At 42.3% G+C, this 20,385-nt stretch overlaps 1 protein-coding gene across 2 annotated transcripts in view; it reads left to right on the top strand.

Moving 5' to 3' along the window:
- Positions 1–20,385, top strand: part of LOC309514855 (KAT8 regulatory NSL complex subunit 1-like) — a 43,992-nt gene that overhangs the window by 14,840 nt on the left and 8,767 nt on the right. For both annotated transcript variants that reach the window (XM_082192266.1, XM_082192265.1), the window contains exons 2-6: positions 2,512–2,653; positions 3,566–3,766; positions 6,786–6,913; positions 17,663–17,867; positions 19,189–19,354. In XM_082192266.1, the coding sequence (XP_082048392.1) occupies positions 2,512–2,653; positions 3,566–3,766; positions 6,786–6,913; positions 17,663–17,867; positions 19,189–19,354 (842 nt within the window). The remainder of the gene's footprint in view (positions 1–2,511; positions 2,654–3,565; positions 3,767–6,785; positions 6,914–17,662; positions 17,868–19,188; positions 19,355–20,385) is intronic.

Here is a 20,385-nt window from a genome sequence, read left to right as displayed (position 1 = left end):
AGGGACCCAGCGTTTGTCCGCAGACAGTTTATCCGGGTCATGTGGCCAGCATGACTAAGCCTCTTCTGGCAAACCAGAGCAGTGCACGGAAACACTGTTTACCTTCCCGCTAGAGCGGTAGCTATTTATCTACTTTCACTTTTACGTGCTTTCGAACTGCTAGGTTGGCAGGAGCTGGGACTGAGCGATGGGAGCTCACCCTGTCACGGGGATTCGAAAAGAAGCTTGCTATTGTTCCAGAAGTCTGGAATCCTCAGGCAGAGGGTGCCCAGCCCTAAGTGAAAATTATTCTCATGTGGGTTCTGCCAGCTGTCAGGATAGTGTGTCACATCTTGCCCCTGCTTTTTCTATCTGACAACCGAGTTAATGCAGTTAAATCTGGACTACCATTTAATATATGCATTCTTGACTTTTTGCAATTCTTTACGATATTTGACCCACGATAAAGGCATAGCGAGACAGCTTTCAATGTGGCATTTTAACACAGCAAAGTGTTGTTCTAATAGCAATTGCATATCTGAAAAGCACTAACAGTTTTATAATTAACACCTACATAGGATAAAACAGTTACTCATCTTAAGAAGATAGTGATGATGCAAGTGGTTTGATATTCTTACATTTTGACACCATTAGCGTACATAGCATTTCAGAGGAGCAAAAATAATAATTATCTGAGTAGTTTTGCAGCTTGCTTGATAGATAGCCAGAAAGTCATGTATTTTGTGGCCCCAAGAAAATAATGCTCACACCCTTTCATAGATGGTTGGCATGGTTATAGTTACTTTCATGTGGTATAGTCATTGGTTCAGGGCCATTGAGTATGGTAACATGCAAGAGAGGAGATACGATATAACTTGATCCCCCAATGAAGGAAGCTTGGATACAACCACATTTAAAATTTCTTGGATGTTTAATTTTTTGAGGTCACTTCTTGACCAAAGCAAGCTATGGACTGATTCTCAACCATATCTCTCTCTCTCTCTCTCTCTCTCTCTCTCTCTCTCTCTCTCCCCTGCTCTCTCTCTCCCCCCCCCCCCCCCGGTTTGGTATGTGTTATTTTGATTTAAAAGTCTGTAGTTTAGTGAACAATTTTGGCTAAGTAATGTTGCTTTTTTACTTGTTTGCAATTCCAAAGAAGGCTTGAAAAGCCTGGGTCTCGCTTTTTATTCCTTGTTGCTATGTTAAGTTGGAGGTGGGTCTAAGTGCTTTGTAGCTAGATACCCCATAGTCTGCCTTTACTGTTCAAAGAAAAAGACATCTAGGTGCCTTTTATAATTTACTTATTATAGGAGCAAGCTGACAGAAATATTTGGGTCGCTTCTGCATGCTAGATCAGAAAGAGCCTCCATCTGGTTCAACATTCTGCTTCCAACAGTGGCAAACTAGATGCGTACAGGCAGTGGCACAAAGGCAGTGACTCTCTGCTATGTCACCAGCGTTTGCCATTCATTAACATAACAGCATCTGAAAATGGAGGTTCTATTTAGCTTTAATAGTAGCCCTAAATAGACCCTTAAGAAAAAGAGTCCTGCTGGATCAGAGTTTATTTCCCACAGTGGCTAAATAGAGGTTTAGGAAATTCACAGAAGGCAGATCTAAGATGGTGAGCGTGACCACATTCTATAGTAATGAACACCATAGTTTTGTTATGGAAATGACATGGGGGGAGCACATTTTTAAAGTTATTTCAGTGCTACAAATATTATGCCTGAATGTATCCTTTTGACTTGACAGCTCAGGGAAGATACTTAGCTTTATAAATTTATAGAAAATCCATACTTTAACCAACTCTCCTCATTCCAACGGCATTTTAACCATTAAAGAAAGGTGAATTTGGGCTCCACCTCCTCCAATGAACCAAGAAGCAGGAAGTCACGTAGGCAGCAGGAACAGGGCATGCTGCCATAATTCCACAAGTGTGATAGCACATACATGGCACCCCACCCATGCAGTGACCAAAGGGGACACAATAGACGTCCACAGAAGCATTTTAGCAAGTCAGGTGTTCTGAAAGCCCATCTCCAGACAAGTCCTGAGGGCAAAGATATGTAAAGAGTTTTATTGTTCTTCCGGTGATGGGTACTTAAGAGATGTTGGGAAAGGTGTCTGATAAAGTAACCTAATGTTGAACTTCTGTAACCCTTGTATACCCCTCCCATTTGTGACATGCTAGTGATGTAGTGATGATGTATCAATGATGGCTCTCGAAGTGTATTCTGGGGGAAAGAGGGAAGTTTTAAAAGAGGATGTCACCCCATGCTAGGGGTTCTTACTCCTGTGGGGACCTGTTGTGCAACAATAAAGATCATGGTCTACTGACTGCTGTTTTGCTCCAAATTACTCGGCTGGAACTTCCGTCTTTTACTGGCCACATAGACCCCGATGAGCTGGGCTGTTGAGTAGTCTCTCACCCTGGAATTTTTTTTTCTTTAACAGTCTTAATAGCTAGAATTTGGCATCAGTGATTCCATAGGTTGTTGTACTAACAACATGCAAATGCTTGTTTTTCAGACGACGCCTAGCAGAGCGCCAGTGGGCAATGGAAAGAGCGGCCATTATATGTCGATGGACATGGCTGCAGGCTCAGGTTTCTGACCTGGAATATCGTATAAGGCAGCAGACTGATGTTTACAAGCAGCTCCGTGCCAATAAGGTAGCCCAGCTTTCTTCTTTTGAGAAGTATCCCTTTCATTCTCTAACCTCTTATTCAGGAACTATACCAAGGTTTTCGATCACAGTTTATTTTGGGAGTTCAGGAGCAGGTTGACTATGATGCAGTTAATGCACACTGTAAGGTAAGGCCCTCACTGTGGTATAATTAGAGCTGCAAGTGGCAGCTTAGGTTCATGGCTAGCCGTTACTATTTTTTAGTCTCTTGTGAGGTCCAATTCCACCTCAGTTCCTCCTGCAACTGCATGATTTTAAAGCAATCAGAATTATGTTAATAACATGTCAGCTGCAACTGGGCACATGGACTATTTCTACACTGGTGCTGAAGTGGACAACACGGGACATTTAGAAAGCTGTCTGAGCCCCGGTGAAACAAACAGTGGTGGTTATCTGGGTCAGTCTGCTTCTGTCTGGGACCTGATTAAGGGCATTTACTGGCTGCAGCTCTGTTTGCGCTAACAGGCAAAGCTACAGGAAGTTTATCTAAAAGCAGATATCCTGCATGCCCCCTACTGCTACCAAACATTTTTGCTTATGGAAGATTTAGGGAGGCAGGAAGGGAAAGATCTTAAGTGAATAAAAATCTGCCAATTGTGCAATCCTTCATGTGCATGGCTTAGCAAAATATTAGGGGCACTGCAGCCAAACAGCCTTGCAAGTCCCAGCCCCATTTTTGCTATCTTTGATAAATAATAAACAAAAATAAAGTAATTTAGTAGTAGTAGTAATAGTAGTAGTAATAGTAACAATAAGAATTTATATGCCACAGGGTTTCCTAAAAAAATAGTAAAAGAACAAAATACAACATCACACACTAAAAACTTCCCTGAACAGGGCTGCCATTCAGATGTCTTAAAAATCACACATGTGAATAATACCCATTTTTATTCTTTAGGGCCCTGTTGTCTTGGGTGATCTCCAGCATGAGGATGTGATGAGACAACAGAGTCGTCTAGGTTCTGCAGCTGCGGTGAACTCCAGGAAAAATAAAATACTGCCGCCACCCTCCTCCCACCTGAAGGTGCCTGCTGGGGACAGGCAATGTGACTTGTCTCCCTGTATCCCTTCCTACCTCCTGCAGAATGCAGAGAAGCAGGTCAGTGTATAAACGGTGGCAGTAGACTCCTTTTGTGCAAAGATGTTGCTTAACAATGTGTGTTCCAGTCTTTAAAATCTGCATTGCCTTGGATTGAGGCTTGAAATAACTCATGTGCTTGATTGATGGGTGTCTAGAAATGTAATGCGGTTTTAAAAAAAATATCCTGTAGATGTACAGGGTGAGTATAAGTGACTAAATTGGTGCTGGTTTCTAATGAAAGCAGGATTTGGATTTCCACCCCACACCTGCATTAGAAAAATTGTTAAAAAGTCTTGGTGGATACTGTATTCACAAACAACTTCTCTTCATTCATCTGGCCTTCCTTTTCCCAGATATTATGTCCCAGATAAAGCAGAAATGGAATCTTAAGTTTTATTTGTGATATAGTCCCCTGGGAGTGTTCTTGAAAGGGCTTGCATGGGTGAGGCTCCTGGGAAATTTTGTTCTTGACCTTGGAGGAGGCAGATTTAAGTTTGTGTTCTTGGAGGAGGGGCTGCATAGAGTGGGGGTCTGCTTCTCTTGCTAAATACAATAAAAAGGATATAATTATAAAAGAGTTCTGGACAAACAGTGATAGATTTCATCTTAAGAGGCTTTTCCCCAATGGCATATTTTAAACAGATTTTATAGCTTTACAAAGTGTGTAAAGCCTGCTACTTTTGTAATAATATGGTGACTACTTTTTAAAAGCAGTGAAACGAAGGCTGAGAAACTTGTCCCAGGACAACTCATAAATAGGAGACTGAACTGGGGTTTGAACTAAGAAGTAACAGTTTTCCCTATAACTTACACTGTTCTTTCCATACTGTATTAGCTTTCTGGGGAATGGTAGGTATTCTCTTATAGCTCCTGAGCACATGATATCCAGAGTTTACCTCATTTCTTCTGAGACATCTTTTGATAGTCACTGATTTTTACCATGTACTCTGATTTTCACCATGTGCTCATTTTTCATTTGGATTTCTCAGCTGCAGTGCCTGATGGCTTTAGGGATCCTGGTAATTCTGTTTCTCTAATTGCCTTTATTGCTCTTGCCCTGCAAACATCCAGTTCTTTCTCATTTATTCTGCCATATCTTGCACAGAGACCTAGAATTCTTTATGCTTGATGGCTTTTCTCAAAACAAAAAATGTATTTCTCCTTTCAAGTTATCTTGTTACTGATTATCCGCCAGGAGTTGAGAAAGGTAGCTTTATTTGTCATTTCAGGTGGTAGGTCTAGTAATGAATTCCTGTTCACCAGTTAAGACAGAATGAATTGATCCTGGTATCTGAGCAATTGGGAGTAAAATGCTTGATTTGCACAGCCCTCTGTAAACCTAGTTGTCTGTAGTGAGATCTTCTTCTGAGCTCATACTGCTAGGTGAAATAGTGAAAGTTCTTCCATAGTTTTGTGGAAGCTGTTCGCATGACTGAAACATGTCTTCATGCATTGGCAGTGGCTGTCGTGGTGGTTTGCTTCTGGAAGAACAAGTCTTGTCAAGAAATGGGTGTGAATACTCCAAGGAGAAATAAAGAGGGCTTCTGCTCCATTTCTCATGGAAAAAGTGGTTCAGGAATAGTGGGGGACTGTCACACTGATGCTGAGACCTTATGTTGAATTGAGGCTCATGCAGATGATTCCTTGAAGTGATCCAAATTCCTGGCTGGCTGTTAACAAATTCTTCCAGTGATGAGGAATCTCAGAGTGGATCTTCTAATCTTAATTTCACTGATATGTTGATAAGTGTATTCTAAAGAGCCATTCTTTGGGGCCTCTTTGAACTTAACATGCTGTTCCCACAGGGCAGAGTGAGGGTTTTTATTGTTCAGGCTTTGTATACAGTATGCTTTTGCTACTCAGTGTTGTTTGTTTGGGCTTTGGTTTTAAGGAGGAGTCTCCTCTCCTGATGGGGTGGGAGGGTAGACTGAAGGATGTGTGTCAACCCTGGGAAACAGATGCTGGAAATCCTGTCCTGGCTGATTTGCTGGTATTTGAACTGTCGCCACACTCTTTCCCTTTTCTCTTCCTCCCTCTGTCCCTTCCATTTGCTCCTGAATTCATGTTTTTCTCTGCAAAATTTTAGACCAATCCTGTGCATGCCTACTTAGAAGTAAGTTCTGTTATTTCAGCTTAGCTTACTTGCAAATATGGTTGCCTAAAATGTAAAAACAGATAAACAACACTCAGGATGCCACATTCAGGGGTGCAGCAAATGCCTGGAGGCATAGGTACACATGGCCCTGATTACGGCTTTCCTGTAAATACTCACTGAGGTTTTTGTGTTTCCTGTTAAGTGACTGTTAGTTCATCTTCCCTACAGCAAGACTTGTTTTCTTAAATGCTAAAATGGATAACTAAGCTTCCTGTTAATGAGTAGCTTAGCTGCCTTCTTAAGTGAAGGTAGCAAATCTGAAGGTAGCAAATCTGATGTTGAAAGTGACCTGATTTTAAATATTCTTTGAGATAAATTTTCTGACAGCTTTTGGCATGACATTTATGGCAGGTATGTGGGGTTTGTTGTGTGTTTCAGAGTCTCATTCTCAAAGAGCTTATGAAGTAGTATGTTGGAAATTACCAAATATGTTAAGCACCATAACCATGAGAGCTGAAATCTTGAGAGGTTTCTTAAAATGTTAGGTGCCATTGCTGCATCATAGGATTGTAGCTGTAGAGGATAATTGGATTACTTCCCTCTTTACTGGCATTTTTTGTTGAGATCTAATCATTAATGAGAGGAAGGGAATGCTCAGGTCTTATTTTTAGTTTGTGGATGAAATTTAAAAGCAGCTTTTATTGTTTAAATTGGAGCCTGAGTGTGTATTCATGGATCTTTCGAATGCAGACATATGGAAAGAGGCACAAATGGTTCTGGATTAACCCTACTGAGATGGCAAACTACTTTGCACTTTGTTAAATTGCTGCTTTTGCTTTGTTTTCCCCCTCTTCCTGCTTCCAGAGCACAAAACAAATGAGTCTTCTGATTCATTCTGTCACAAGACTTACTTGAGTTTGAGATTTCATTTTTCTCTTGCAGAATTCTCGCCTTGCGCAGTCTTTAAGAAACCTTGTGTGTCAAAGTCCCTCCTGTACACCCATCAATGGGTCTCCAGAGCCCCCCAAAGCCTGCACATCACCCCATCAAGTCAACGGAATAAGTAACTGGTTAGTTTTACTTTTCTTTCAGGTTGATTGGTCTGATGTTCTGGAATTTGTCTTGCTGAGTAAACATTGTGTTCTACACTGGCTCTGATTAAAAGAGAGAAAATTAATTTGGTGTTTTTGAGGGAAAAAAAGAATTCTATATGGATTACCATAATTTTAAATGTCCTTGGACCAAAATAGAATACATTGTTTAGCGAAGCTTGTTGTAAAATGCATTCAGGTCGCTTGTCTGTGGCTCCATATGTGCTGGTGTGGGAAGCAAAGGCTTTCTGTGTCTCTTCCTTCTGTACAATTTCAGTTTTGAATGTAGTCACAGGAGAACTTTTGGTTGGGGAAAGATGCCTCAATCAGTAGTCAACAAATCCTCTTGCATAGCTGTTTCCAGGTTCCATATACAGAAATACCTCCGCGAACATCCGCCCTGTCGACTGTGTTATAATCCATTTCGGCATACATCTGCAGCAAACCCAGAAGTACTGGAACGGGTTACTTCTGGGTTTGCCACATGCGCAGAAGCGCAGACCGCTCTACTCGTGTGCGCAGAGTGGCACTTTGTCGAGCGTCCCGTTCATGGAGCATCCAGGGCTCTGGAACGGATCCTGGGCTCAAAAGAAGGTACCACTGTAGAGCCGTCAAATGTCGCCTTTGGGCACCATACCAGCTTCTTAAGAAAAGTGACTCTTTCTTCAGAACAGTTCATTATTGGCCAAGTTTACCCCTGTGTTGCCATTTTTATTCATCACAATAGAACAAGATTGAAATTATACTTTTTTTACCACAATATAGTAAATGCAAGCTATTGGCATCTACAGAAGCCAGCATATGGAGGTCAGTCTTTAGGAATTTTAATTCTTGCTGTTCTGTCATGACAGAGAACGGCATTAAATTGATCGTAGGAAAAATAGGTATTTATTTTCAGGCCTTAGCCTGAGTCTCCTGTATTACCCCACATGACCAGTTCCCTGGCCTGTATCTACATGTTTTCTTTAGCAAATACCTGCAAGGCAGCAGTGCGTTATTCCTCTGAGAGTCCCCTGGGTGCAATGCCTATGGTTCACATGCAAAGAGTAGTAGTGACTCCTTGCAAGAGAACGTCTTGCTGTCCTTAATTGGGTTGAATCTAACCAAGTCATTACGCAAGCACATATACTGCCATTTGTGCAATCGATCTCCCCCTCTACACTGCCCCCAATATGATCCAGAGTAGGACCAGACAGTATATTAATAGATTGCTTTATACTGCTATCGAGAGCAAATCAGGATAACCATTTTTTTAAAAAATTACCTGGCAATATATCGTGAATCAGGTGTGTGCTTGTGTGGGATAGTCAAATAGCACAATATTGCAAAAACTGGGAAGCTGATTGTTGTAAACAAAAATCTGCCCTTTTCCCTTATGGGGTATCTAAGAGCCCATATAGAGTTCTTACATAGGTTCCCTATTGGTAGGAGAAAATAACAGAGGCCAACCAGAGAATATTGAGAAGCAAAGCAGCTAGTAAGCCTGATCTTTCTTGATCTGTAGCAACAGGGTACTCCCCTCACACACAGGAAAGGAGGAGGACCCAGAACCTAGGTGTGCCCGCCCTTATATAGACATTTTAAATTGCCCGCCCTGGAGTCCACCACCCCCAGAAGCATCATACATACATCAAAGAAGGGGTGTAGTTCAAGACCACCCCCAGACACATCATACCTACATCACGGAGGGGCGGTCTACAGCAGAAATCTGAGTGCGTTGTTTATCTCCTGTCTGGCAGGTTACCTGTTAATGGTTACTTGATTGGATACCCTGGGGAGCCTGGCCAGTCTTTTGTAATGATAAATACCTAGTTCCTGAGCCAGGCCACAGGCTCAACCTATTCAAACACAGACATACCCTTAAGACAGGATTTGTGAAGGAAAAGACAATGGGGAGGGTTTTCCGTTTTTCTTTGACCTTGCAGAGAAAACATTTGGTCAGTTTGGGAATCAAAAATGGTTTCAGGTCGGTCTTCCCTTGCTGATCTATGTACGTGCTTGGTTGGTACATTTATGGATATTTATTATACATCTAAGACCTTAAAATTCTTATCACACGATGCTTCTTCCTGTCCTGTGCAGCTGTTGCAATTGCTAAGTACCTTAGCTGCTCTTCCTTCCCTCCTGTAGCGGCAGTGGCAGGCTGATGCAAAAATTGCTCTTTGAGAAATCGTGTGTGCACTGCAGGGTAACTCTCTGCCGCAGCTCTCCGTCTGCCTTGCCTGCCTCCTCAGCGGCAGGCAAAAACCATCCTTGGAGATATCTGTGTGTGCCTGTGTGCAGCCTAACTCTGCCCAAGGGCTCTGTCTCCTGAGCAGGCGGAGGCTCGGGAACCTCCCTCCCTCGGAGATGCCAGGCTCTTGCTGAAAGGCAGCCACCAGGCTGATAGGTGGCTTAGGTTGATGCATGGCTTCTGGAATCTGGAGCCCCTTTTCTCCTCCTGTTCCCATAAAAATATAAACTGGGGTAATGGGGAAAAGGAAAAGGAAGCATAAGAGTGGCTTCCCTCTTTCTCCTGCTGTGCTTGTTTATTGCAGTTAGGTGTGATTGTCTGTACCTCACTCTCTCCCCACTGCTGTGTTTGTGTGCATGTGGGTTTTGTTTTTGTGAAAAAGCAGAACACTTTTTTTAAAAAAATTAACCCAGCCACTTTCTGCTGGCAGGCGCCGGGACTTACTCTAAAGTAGCTCCCCACCACCATCGTCTCTCTGCTTCCCCTGTCCCAAGCAAGCTTCCTCCTTTCCCCTGCTGTGCTTGTTGATTGTGGGTGTGTGACTGTCTGTCTGTCTGTCTGTCTGTCTCTCTCTCTCTCTCTCTCTCTCTCTCTCTCTCTGTGTGTGTGTGTGTGTGTGTGTCTCCCTCCCCATTCCCGTGTTTGTGTGCGGTGCATTTTGTTTTTAAATTAACCCAGCCTCTCTTTGCTGGCAGGCGGCAGCCAGTGTGGTGTAGTGGTTAAGAGCGGTAGTCACGTAATCTGGGGAACCGGGTTCACGTCTCCGCTCCTCCACATGCAGCTGCTGGGTGACCTTGGGCCAGTCACACTTCTGTGAAGTCTCTCAGCCCCACTCACCTCACAGAGTGTTTGTTGTGGGGGAGGAAGGGAAAGGAGATTGTTAGCCGCTTTGAGACTCCTGAAGGGGAGTGAAAGGCGGGATATCAAATCCAAACTCTTCTTCTTCTTCTTCTTCCTCTACTAGAGTACAGTGGTACCTTGGGTTACATACGCTTCAGGTTACATACGCTTCAGGTTATAGACTCTGCTAACCCAGAAATAGTACCTCGGGTTAAGAACTTTGCTTCAGGATGAGAACAGAAATTGTGCAGCTATGGCGCAGCGGCAGCAGCAGGAGGCTCCATTAGCTAAAGTGGTGCTTCAGGTTAAGAACAGTTTCAGGTTAAGAACGGACCTCCAGAACGAATTAAGTACCACTGTAGTTTCCTTCCCTTCCACCATCTCCCTTGTCCCAAGAAAACTGCAAAGAAACTTGCGCCATTGAAGCTCTGGCCACTTCCCTCTTTTTCCCATCTGCATGTGCTTCTTATTGGGTGTGGGTGTGCGTGGGCAAATGTCTGCGTGCCTCCCTCATTATTCTCCTCCAGACCCTCTCCCTACCCTAGAACTCTTATCAGTTTTCCCCTTGCCCCATTGCTTTCTCACACATGTTGTTATTAATGACAAATTAATGTATTAACATGAATATATTCTCCAGAAATCTGTAATGTTATAGTTCAAGCATGCTATCGAGTAAATTTTCATATAATTACATGCATCAAATTTTCCTTGCAAAATATTTATGTTTGCTTAATAATTTTAAATTCTGTAAATTTTTATCCATTGTTTCTGTTTTGGCCTGGTTTATAAAAGAAATGCAAATTCTAACTTTCAAAAACAATTTTTTTAAGGAAACATTCTCTCACCTTACCTTGAGAGAATGCTACTGAATTACTTCTACAGCTTCAATTTTAGAGAAAATGTGCTATTTTAAACTTTATCAGTACAATAATACTATAACATAACAGTTTTAACTATACAATTGTACCTTGGGTTTCGAACAGCTTAGTTCACAAACAACTTGGAACTCGAACACCGCAAACTCAGTAGGTGTTCCGGTTTGCGAACTTTGCTTTGGAAGCTGAACATCCTGTGCGACTTCCGCAGATTCCAATTAGCTGCAGGATGCTCCTGTAGCCAATCGGAAGCCACGCCTTGGTTTCCGTACGTTTCGGAAGTCGAACGGACTTCTAGATTGCATTCTGTTTGAAAACCAAGGTACGGCTCTATGTTAAATAATGGTAAGTAAAAATTTATCAGTTTTAGAGTTAGACCCCTATGCAGTAGCAGTTGCCAGGGCATTACCACATTCACCTCTACATTATTCCAGCCTTATTTCAAACATCGTGATATATTGAAATATCACGATGTTTAGCTGGTGGTAATGTGGAAAAAATCCATTGTGCTTGTGGAAGACGCTTGCGCAATGGCTTAGTTGGATCCAACCCATTGTTCCCCAGTGCCAGAGTAGTGGCTTTGTGTTTGCACTGGACCTCGTTCAGACTTGCAATTAAAACTTATTGCATTCTTGGAATCTGAAGAATCACTTAACTCTCTTTCCGTATTTTTGTTACGGTTCATCTTACCTTGGGCATCATTTTATTCTTTCTTGTTGATTTTGGAACTTTCAAAATTTCGTAGAAAGGATTCTTTCTTAGTTCTCTCCAGCCCTCCCTGCCCCACTCTAGCATTGCTGAATATTTGAGGCTGACCTGAAGTCAAGGAATTACAGTGGTGCCTTGGTTTGCATATGTCTTGGTTTGCATACGTTTTGGATTACAAACACGTCAAACCCGGAAGTGTGTGTCCCAGTTTGCAACCTTTTTTTTTTTATTACAACCCATTTTTATTTTTATTTTTTTTATTATGAACTGATTTTTTTGGAAGGCCCCATTGGCAAAAGCGCACCTTGGGTTACAACCTGTTTTGGTTTACAAACAGACCTCCAGAACATATTATAGTTGTAAACCAAGGGACCACTGTACAGAGCAATGGTCTTAGTTTCATGTTGTGGCAATGTATACTGGAAACTTTATTGGATGCAAAAATCGCACCCTTCCTACTTTGCTCGCATCACATTTAGAATGCTCTGAAGTGATGGGGACTGTTAATGTAATGTGATAAAAGAAGTTCCTGTACTCCGTAATGGTATCCTACTTGCGTGGCTCCCCTTGGGACATCTGGCTGGTCTTTGGGGGTTACCTTGCTTTCACTAATCATAAGTAAAACTAACTCAAGTTTGTCCAGGTTCAGATGTCAAAACAAGATGTAAACAAACGTTTCCAAGCTCCTCATGGTTGTGTTGAGGGTAGTGCACAAGTCCAAGGTTTGCTGCAGCTCATCCTACTGCTAACCCCTGAAAACGAAGCCATTTGCTGCATTCAGCTACTTGGAATGCACCCTAGTGAGCCTGACTCACGCCCCCCTCTATGCATGAGGGGAAGAGATTTAAAGCTCCTATTCTGAACAAGCTGCAATTTCCTGTCATATTAAAGCGTTTGCCTAGCATCCATTTTAATGCCATTTTGGCGCCAGACAAAAGCATTCTTCTTCTTTCAGCTTTTTAATTACTTTTAAAGTTTCAAATTGAATTTAAAATGATGTCATCTGTTCTAGCTCATTTTCAAATTCTTATGGTGATTGTGTTTTGCTTATACAGGTGGGTTTTTAAATTTGGTATAACAGCTTTTGTTGCTGTTTGGTTTGTTCATTTATTAATAATTGGTATCTGGATGTGTTTCACTTCTTTTAATTTGTTTTATTATATGTTGCCTAGAGGCTTTGGCATGCGGTGACTGATAAATATATCTTCCATGTGCAGGAAACCATGGCTTGTAAAAACTGAAATGAATAAGCCATTATGTCCAACCAGGATGTGAGCCTGATGTGAGATCCTTGTTCATTTATAGAGGGTTTTATCCAACAGTGTTCCTGTACAAGCAGTTTACACAAGCAAAGTAGACTTTTACTCATGCAGCAGGACTGCATCTTGACTCTCCTCCCCCCCTGCAGTTGCCCCCCCCCCCCAGCTCCAAAAGCTGCTCCAGAGATTTGGGGAATCCTCTGCAGTAGATGTGGAGAATGCACAGGGAGTAGCAGGGGAGAGGAGGCAGAAGCCTAATTGCACAAGACTGTGTAAGTTTTCTGCCTGTGGTTTGTACAAACTACTTTCTGAACTATATTCAGAAACCTTTAAATATCCCCTTCTTGCGTGCAAAGGAGGGGCGAGGGGGATGCGTGAGCCTGAGGCATGTCACAGCGCTTTACAATGAGCCATAGTTGTCAAAGATTTAGAGTGACTTGCCTAAGAGATTACAAATCTTTACATGTTGGCTGTTGCTTGGGCATTGTGATCAGTATCTTTTAATGTCTGTTGGCAGCAGATAACTCATGAAATGAATGGAAGGCTAAGTGGCCGGACTCCAGATTCTTGGTCTGCTCCATCCCATTCAGTTGGACCCATGCCTCTGTTCCTACTTGCTATCCCATGGGCACTGATCCAGCAGGGCTCTTCTTCGTTCCTTAGGTGCTGTGCGAGGGGTCTCTGGCTGATGCTATGAACATGGAGTAGCAAATGCTCAGAGGATGCTTCACTGCAGCACCTGACACAAGCCGCCTTAGTTGGTTGGGTGCACTTTGGTAATGTTCTGGACACAACTTGGGAAGCCTAGTTATCTCAACAAATGTCTAGAAAAGCCTTCCCCAACCCCCAGTTGTTATTGCACTGTAGACAAACCTGAGTCCAAGCTAGTAAGGGCCAGTAGTGAGGAATGATGACAACAGTGGTCAAACGAAGATACAGTGGTGCCCCACAAGACGAATGCCTCGCAAGACGGAAATGTCTTGCGAGTTCCTGCGGGGTTTTTCCCCTCCCCCCCTTTTCTAAGCCGCTAAGCCGCTTATCAGCTGATCCGATAAGCCGCTAATAGCGCTAATCCGTCAATGGGCTTGCTTCGCAAGACGAAAAAACCGCTAGACGAAGAGAATCACAGAACGGATTCTTTTCGTCTTGCGAGGCACCACTGTATGTAGAAATCTAGGTTGGGGAAGGTTGGTTGAATAAGGCGTTTCAAAAAACAACAACAAAAAAAACCACCCCACAATAAACAACATCTTGAAACAGCCATCACTAGCGTCAGCATGTGCCTTTACCATGTTTGACTAAAACTGCAAGGTGTGAAACCTCCGAATCTTCATTTTTGTACCACGTGTTTCGGTAAGCAAAAGCCTACTTTGTCTTGCTTTGTTTTGAGTGCCGTCTGTTTGCTGGCAGAAAAGATCAGAACACCTGGGCATATAAAATGCATCAACATGGCTTCCTCCTGAATGTTGGCTGTATGTGTTGTAACAGTTCTCCCTTTCTCTGCTGTCCCCTCCAGTTCTGTGGCTCCCTGTCCAAGGTGGGACAATGATTCCCTCCCAGGAGAAGGATTGCTTCTGTTTTGATGGGACCACTTTGCCTTAAATCGTTAAGCACGATTAGACCCTGTATGGCAGGCTATAAAACAAAATAAACACAACTGTGTTTTGCCTGTCTTCTTAAGGTTTTGATTTTGAAGATGTTTAATGTTGATGAAAAAGGTTTAATCCCTGTTTGGGTTGCTCTCTTTGCCAGACTATTTCTTTGTGGCATTCAAGGGTGCGGGTGCGCGTCAGCAAAACAATGTCCATAGCCCTTAATGGCGCCTCTTTTTTTGGTTTAGATCAGGCACGTCCAACAGGTAGATCATGATCTAATGGTAGATCATTGGACATCTCTGGGTAGATCACTGGCTCCCCCCAAAGCAGCTGAACAACATTGCATTTTTCCTTGTACCCCAAAGAAATGGGGCTTTCCTCCTCCCCCAGAAAGCTCAACAACTTTGACCTAATCACTGCCAGTTTTTAACTCTGTGAGTAGATCGCAGTCTCTTTGGAGTTGGCCACCCCTGGTTTAGATTATAAAAACATAATTGCTCACAAATATTTGGTAAAGATTAATCCTTTAATTACAAGAGGAAGGAGAGTGTTTTTCTTTCCCTCTCACTCTGTCTGCCTGGAGCTCTCGCTTCCCCTGCTCTGCTCCCACTGCTGCCTTGTGTTAAATGGGTGGGCCTAGAGTAGTTGGAAATGGGCTGGGTGTATGTCACTACCCTGGAACTGGGTTTGGGGTGGTTGGGTCTCCCACGCCCCAGGGTTGGAATGCATAGTTGTCTGTGACTGCTATGTAGAAGGGAAACAGTTGTTTTTAAAACATGAAAGGAGTTTGGGTTTTCCCCTTTTCCTTTTCTCCCTCCCTCCTCCCTCACAGTTGCAGAAGCCAACATGGTGAAGTTTGAGGCCCCCCCCCCCCCCCCGCCAAACTGGACATTTGCTAGCGTAGGACTCTGGGCTGTGTATATGCGTTCAGTCACCCAAACCTCTTCCCCAGGACTTGCAAACTTCGCAGTGGTATGAAAAGCCTCTTGGGCCTTTTGTCCTAAGTGACAGTGGATTCAGGTTGTTTGTAGGCCAGGAATGTGTTTAAATGTACTGAAGCATGCTGGGTTTTGCTTATTCCTCTTAATATCTCTTAAGGCAATAGTATGGATGGGTGGAATATTTCCCAGAAAACTCTTGAGAAACACAAAGCTCATATTTTCCAACCTGTTTGCTTTTCTTAAAATGCATTGGATTGGATCCAAACGTGTCTTTCTGCTAGCCAAGTGCTTCTTTAGCTCGCAGAAGAGCATGAGAGAAATGACCCTAAACCCAGAGAGGTTGCTCCATTTGCACAACCTCTTACTTAAGACTTTGCAGAAACCATTTTTTGAGACTTTCCTTAAGGCCCACTAGAGTGTATTCACCCTGTTTTTGTTAGTTGCTATTGCTCTGTAATTCAACTTCCTGATACACTGTAGTTCTGCACTGTGAAAAATGTCCTCTGTTGCTGGCATGTGAGTTCACAGAGCAGAGGTAATCCATTTTCCCTTCCACTCATGGTTCTGTGGATCCACACTATTGGATTGCAGCCAAAGATTGCCTGAGCAAAAGGCTGCTCACTCAGCAAATTTGTTCCACTCCCCTTTATATCCTTTTGAAGCATCATTCCCGACCAGTGTGGGCTGTTTCCTTCTCCTATTTTACAATTATACACTTACCGTCTTCAGGCATGTCTCTTGGCACTGGAGAGGCAGATCAAGAGAAGAGTGATGGGACTCAAGATTTATAAGCCACTTTCTGGATCCATCCTATTGTTTCATAACATTACTAAATAATGTAAATTGGTGTAACACTGGTCAGATTGAGCTGTTTCAGATGACTATTTCTAGGAAGCATGCACACATATCTAAATTTTTATGCTTGATTTTGGGAGTGTGCTAAAATTAATGTTAACAGTTTTAAGAGCCTTCAAGCCACCCCCTTTAAAACTTCAAAAATTAGGGAAGTGTCTACTATTATCATGCCTTAAAATGTTTAGTTATTCCAGTAAAAATCATTTCCAGAGCTTTAATTTTTAAAAAATATAACCTTGAAAACACATTCATTCTGTTTTAGTATCCTGCCTTGCTTCCATCATGGAACCAAAGGCGCAGTGTACATGTTCCCAGGGAGTCTCCCATTCAAACAGTGACCAGATCCACGCCTGTTTAGCTTCAGCAAGGTGGCCTCAAACCCATACCATGCAACCAGGAACATATTTTGCTGATCCCCCCCCAAAAAAAAAAAAAATCAGTTTCCTGCTCTTGGAATTTTTTTTGGAGAGATTTCTATAGCTTGTTAAATTAATGTGCTGCACTTGTGTAGTTTCGTTTACTGCATGCATGTCAAACAAGTCATGCTAAATCAGATTCCATTTGATAAAGGGTTTCACTCTTTGAAGGGCAAGGTTGTTTACAGTTGTCCTGCTAGCCCTCTGAAGTTTTATGCTGTCACTTTTGTTTTTCGGTAATTGTAAAGCAAAGCTGGTGCAAATAGCCAGCATGGTTAACCCTATTTCCTAGCTCATGCTGACTCTGAGTGGAACAGTATAATCAATGTTAGTATTTTATTTTTTTTAAGCCTTGCCAGAAGTGAAACTATATACGTTCTGCTTTTCTTTACTTGCCAACACTCTGTTTACAACCCCGCCCCCCAAAAGCAACACAGTTGTATGTTTATGTATACTTGCAACTCATGATAATACTTTACACATCTGATGAAGTGGACTAAAGACTGTGAAAGCTGATGCTGTAAAAATGTTACTCTTTAAGCGTTTGGAAACCTCTCATACTATTTGCGCGGGGGGGAAGAAATAATGACATTTGGATTTGAGAATTGAAGTTAATAGTTTAGGGAATAATGTTTATATATAGCTTCTTACCTTTTCTCTTTTTTTTCTTTCTCTCATGTTCTCTCTTTAAATTCCTTTTCTATTCCTTTTTATTTTTCTTTCTCTTCTCTTTACCTCTTTCAGTTTGGACAAAAAAGATATTTGGCAATAATTTTAGTAGTTTTCGTTATAAACTCTAATAAAATTCATTTTTTAAAAAGTAAATGTTACTCTTTAAGGTGCTCCAAGGCTCTGTGTTGCTTTCGGTAGGTCAAATGTGACCATTGAGGACTGAAACTACAAAAATACACATAATAGGCTAATCTGCCCAAGTCCAGTATTGAATCTTCTGGCTCCCCCTTTCAGAAGAATTTTCAGTGTGTGTATCTCTTCCTTTTGACTGCAGTTTCAACACATGCTCCACCAGCAATTCCCAAGATGATGTGGATGCCAACAGGATTCTTAAGAAACCGAAGCAACTCAACAACAGCCTGCCTGCTACACTGTCTTCCCTTGACAACAGCTGTGTTGCTGCTAGAATCCGTCCAATTTGCAGATACAGGAAGCGCAGGCTGGTGAGAGTCAGTGCAGTCTCACACCTTAGCAGAAAGGTAGGTGCGATGTTTCACCTCTGCAGCTGTTGTTGAAGAACGTTCTGATAATGTTTGTCTCGATTCCATCCTTTAAGGAGAGACAGGGAGGACACAATTTTGTCTGGTGGCAGCAATCAAATTGTGGTAGCCTTGTTACCTTGGGAGTTCTGGACTGTAGGAATTCCAGACAGAATTGCTTGAGATGTCTGATCTAAAATATGGCATTCCCTCCTAAGAACCTGCCTGGCTTTTGAGATCTTATGGGGGAGGCTCTTCTCTTGGTCCCGCCACCCTCACAAGCACACTTTGTGGGGATGCAGGAAAGGGTCTTTTTGGTGGCTGCTCCCCAACTCTGGAACTCCCTGAAGAAGCTAGATTGGCTGCCTCCTTGTTGTCCCTCTGCCAGGAGGTGAAGACCTACTTGTTCCAACAGACTTTTGGGGATTGACTGCTTTTAATGAAACGGCCGGTGCTGTGCTGTTTTTATTGTGATTATCTGTATGTTTACTATATGTATGTAGTTTTAGTTCCGTTAATGTTTAATTGTTTTTAAATTATTGTTTTTAATGCTACATTTTAAACAATTCTTGCATTCATCTGTACGCTGCCTTGAGTCCTGTCAGGGGGAAAGGCTGAGTATAAATATATAATAATAATTCTGATGGGCTAGTACTACTGCTGCTACTACTTTAATAGTAGTAGGAGAGGCAATGTTAGTTAGATGAGCACCTGAAAGATTCTGGCACTATTATTCCACCATGACTCATGTAAAGTATGCTAACAAGAGAAAATTGGCTCTCTTTTTTTTAAAAAAGGGGGTAGCATCTCCACTGGGATAGCTCACCTAGTTACTTAAGGCAGTTGATTTCAGTAGGTCTGGCTATCATCCTAAGCTTTGTCACTGAGCAGGGATTTGAACCTGGAGCCCCCAGTTGTAGTCATTCTAGTATAGCTAAATGCTCTGCTAAAAAACGGGTTCAGCAGTATGAAGAGAGCCATGGGAACAGGTAATATATCACACATTTATTTATTTTTAGCTCACTGTTTGTATTCAATCATGACAGCAAGTAGAAATGGAATGTTTGCAAAGGGAAGAGCCAGGATTCTGAACAGGAAGAGATTGGAAAGGAAGTGACAGTTGTACTCTTAGGCCCCACCCATACTGCTGAGTTTTGGCACTTCTTGCTTGCCTTTGTTCTCTGTTGTGTTTCTGCTTTTTGATGTATTAGGCCTTTGGGTTACTTAGTTTGCAGTCATCTTTAACCTGTGTCTGAAACAGAGAGTGGTCGATTTAGCCATTCCAGATAAATAACTTTTGTTGATCTCCTTTGTGTTCCAGCCACAGAAACCTCTCAGTATGAAGTGTAACTGTGAACGACCCAATTCCTGCATCTTGTGTGACTGTAAGGCCTCTGTCCAGACCATAGACCCAGAGACAATGTCTTTAGAGGAGCGGGTAGCTCTGCTGGACTCAGGCTTCCATCCCATTCTGTCATTTTCCCACGGTGAGTAAAATGTTAACAGCCTCTTCATGTGGAATGAAGAACCTGCCTGTTTAGGAGGCTTTCCTTCATTCTACTAGCATGAGCTGAGTCTTTGCCATCATATCTCAGTGGATGTATTGGCACTGCTTTCTTCTGCCATATTTGTAGAGGCCAAATTTCTGTAATGTAGAACAGAGTTTCCTTTTATTTTGCTTGATATTTCCATGGAGGACAGCTTCTCTAAAGAATTAACATACTGCCTTCTACATGATTTAAGAGAATCATGTACAAAGATTACTAGAAAGCAAAAGTTGGGAAATCTGCTAAAGCAATAAAAGTGTGCTGCCATTATTTTGTAAGTACCAGAGGTGGTGTTTTTGCAAGATGACCAGTGGCACTGAGTTTATTTCAGTGATTCTTTAGTCACATTTCTTTGTATAAATTCTGGTGTGTTATATTGTGATTCTCTCATTGGTAAAAGTATCACTCAAACGTTTCCCTCCCTATCATTCGTTTCAAACATGGGTGGCTAACTTGTGGCCTTTCAAATTTTGTTGCTGTTTGTTAATTATTCATTAATTTATATAATGTCCAGATGCTATTGGACCGTTGGACATGGGGGCTGGGGCTGATGGCATTTGGAATCCCAACAGCATCTAGAGGCCACAGGTTAGCCATCCCTGGTTTAAAGTGAGCCAGACCTTGCTGATAAAAGCCAAATCTGTGAAGATCCACACTTAACCTTGCTGACCGTAGTTTACTGAGCGTGCAGGATTCCTGTGCTATGACATATGACAAGCCTTAGTCATCTACTTTTTGTTAATATCGAAATGGATTGTGTTTATCTAGGGCTGGGCAATACCTGTTTTTCAACATTGCGATATATCACCAGCTAAACATCGTGATAAAACGATATATCACAATGTCTGAAATAAGGGTGGAGCTATGTAGAAGGATTGGCTGGCTTCACAGTTTTTCCACTGTTGTGATTTTTGCAAAGCACACATACACACACAGAGAGAGAATTCACAGCATTTCCAGGTCAAAAATTA

Source organism: Podarcis vaucheri (genome assembly GCF_965113315.1).
Source record: "Podarcis vaucheri genome assembly, chromosome: 12".
Classification (NCBI taxonomy): Eukaryota; Metazoa; Chordata; class Lepidosauria; order Squamata; family Lacertidae; genus Podarcis; species Podarcis vaucheri.
The sequence above is the reverse complement of the archived record's forward strand: the minus strand, read 5'-3'. Positions and strand labels throughout refer to the sequence as shown.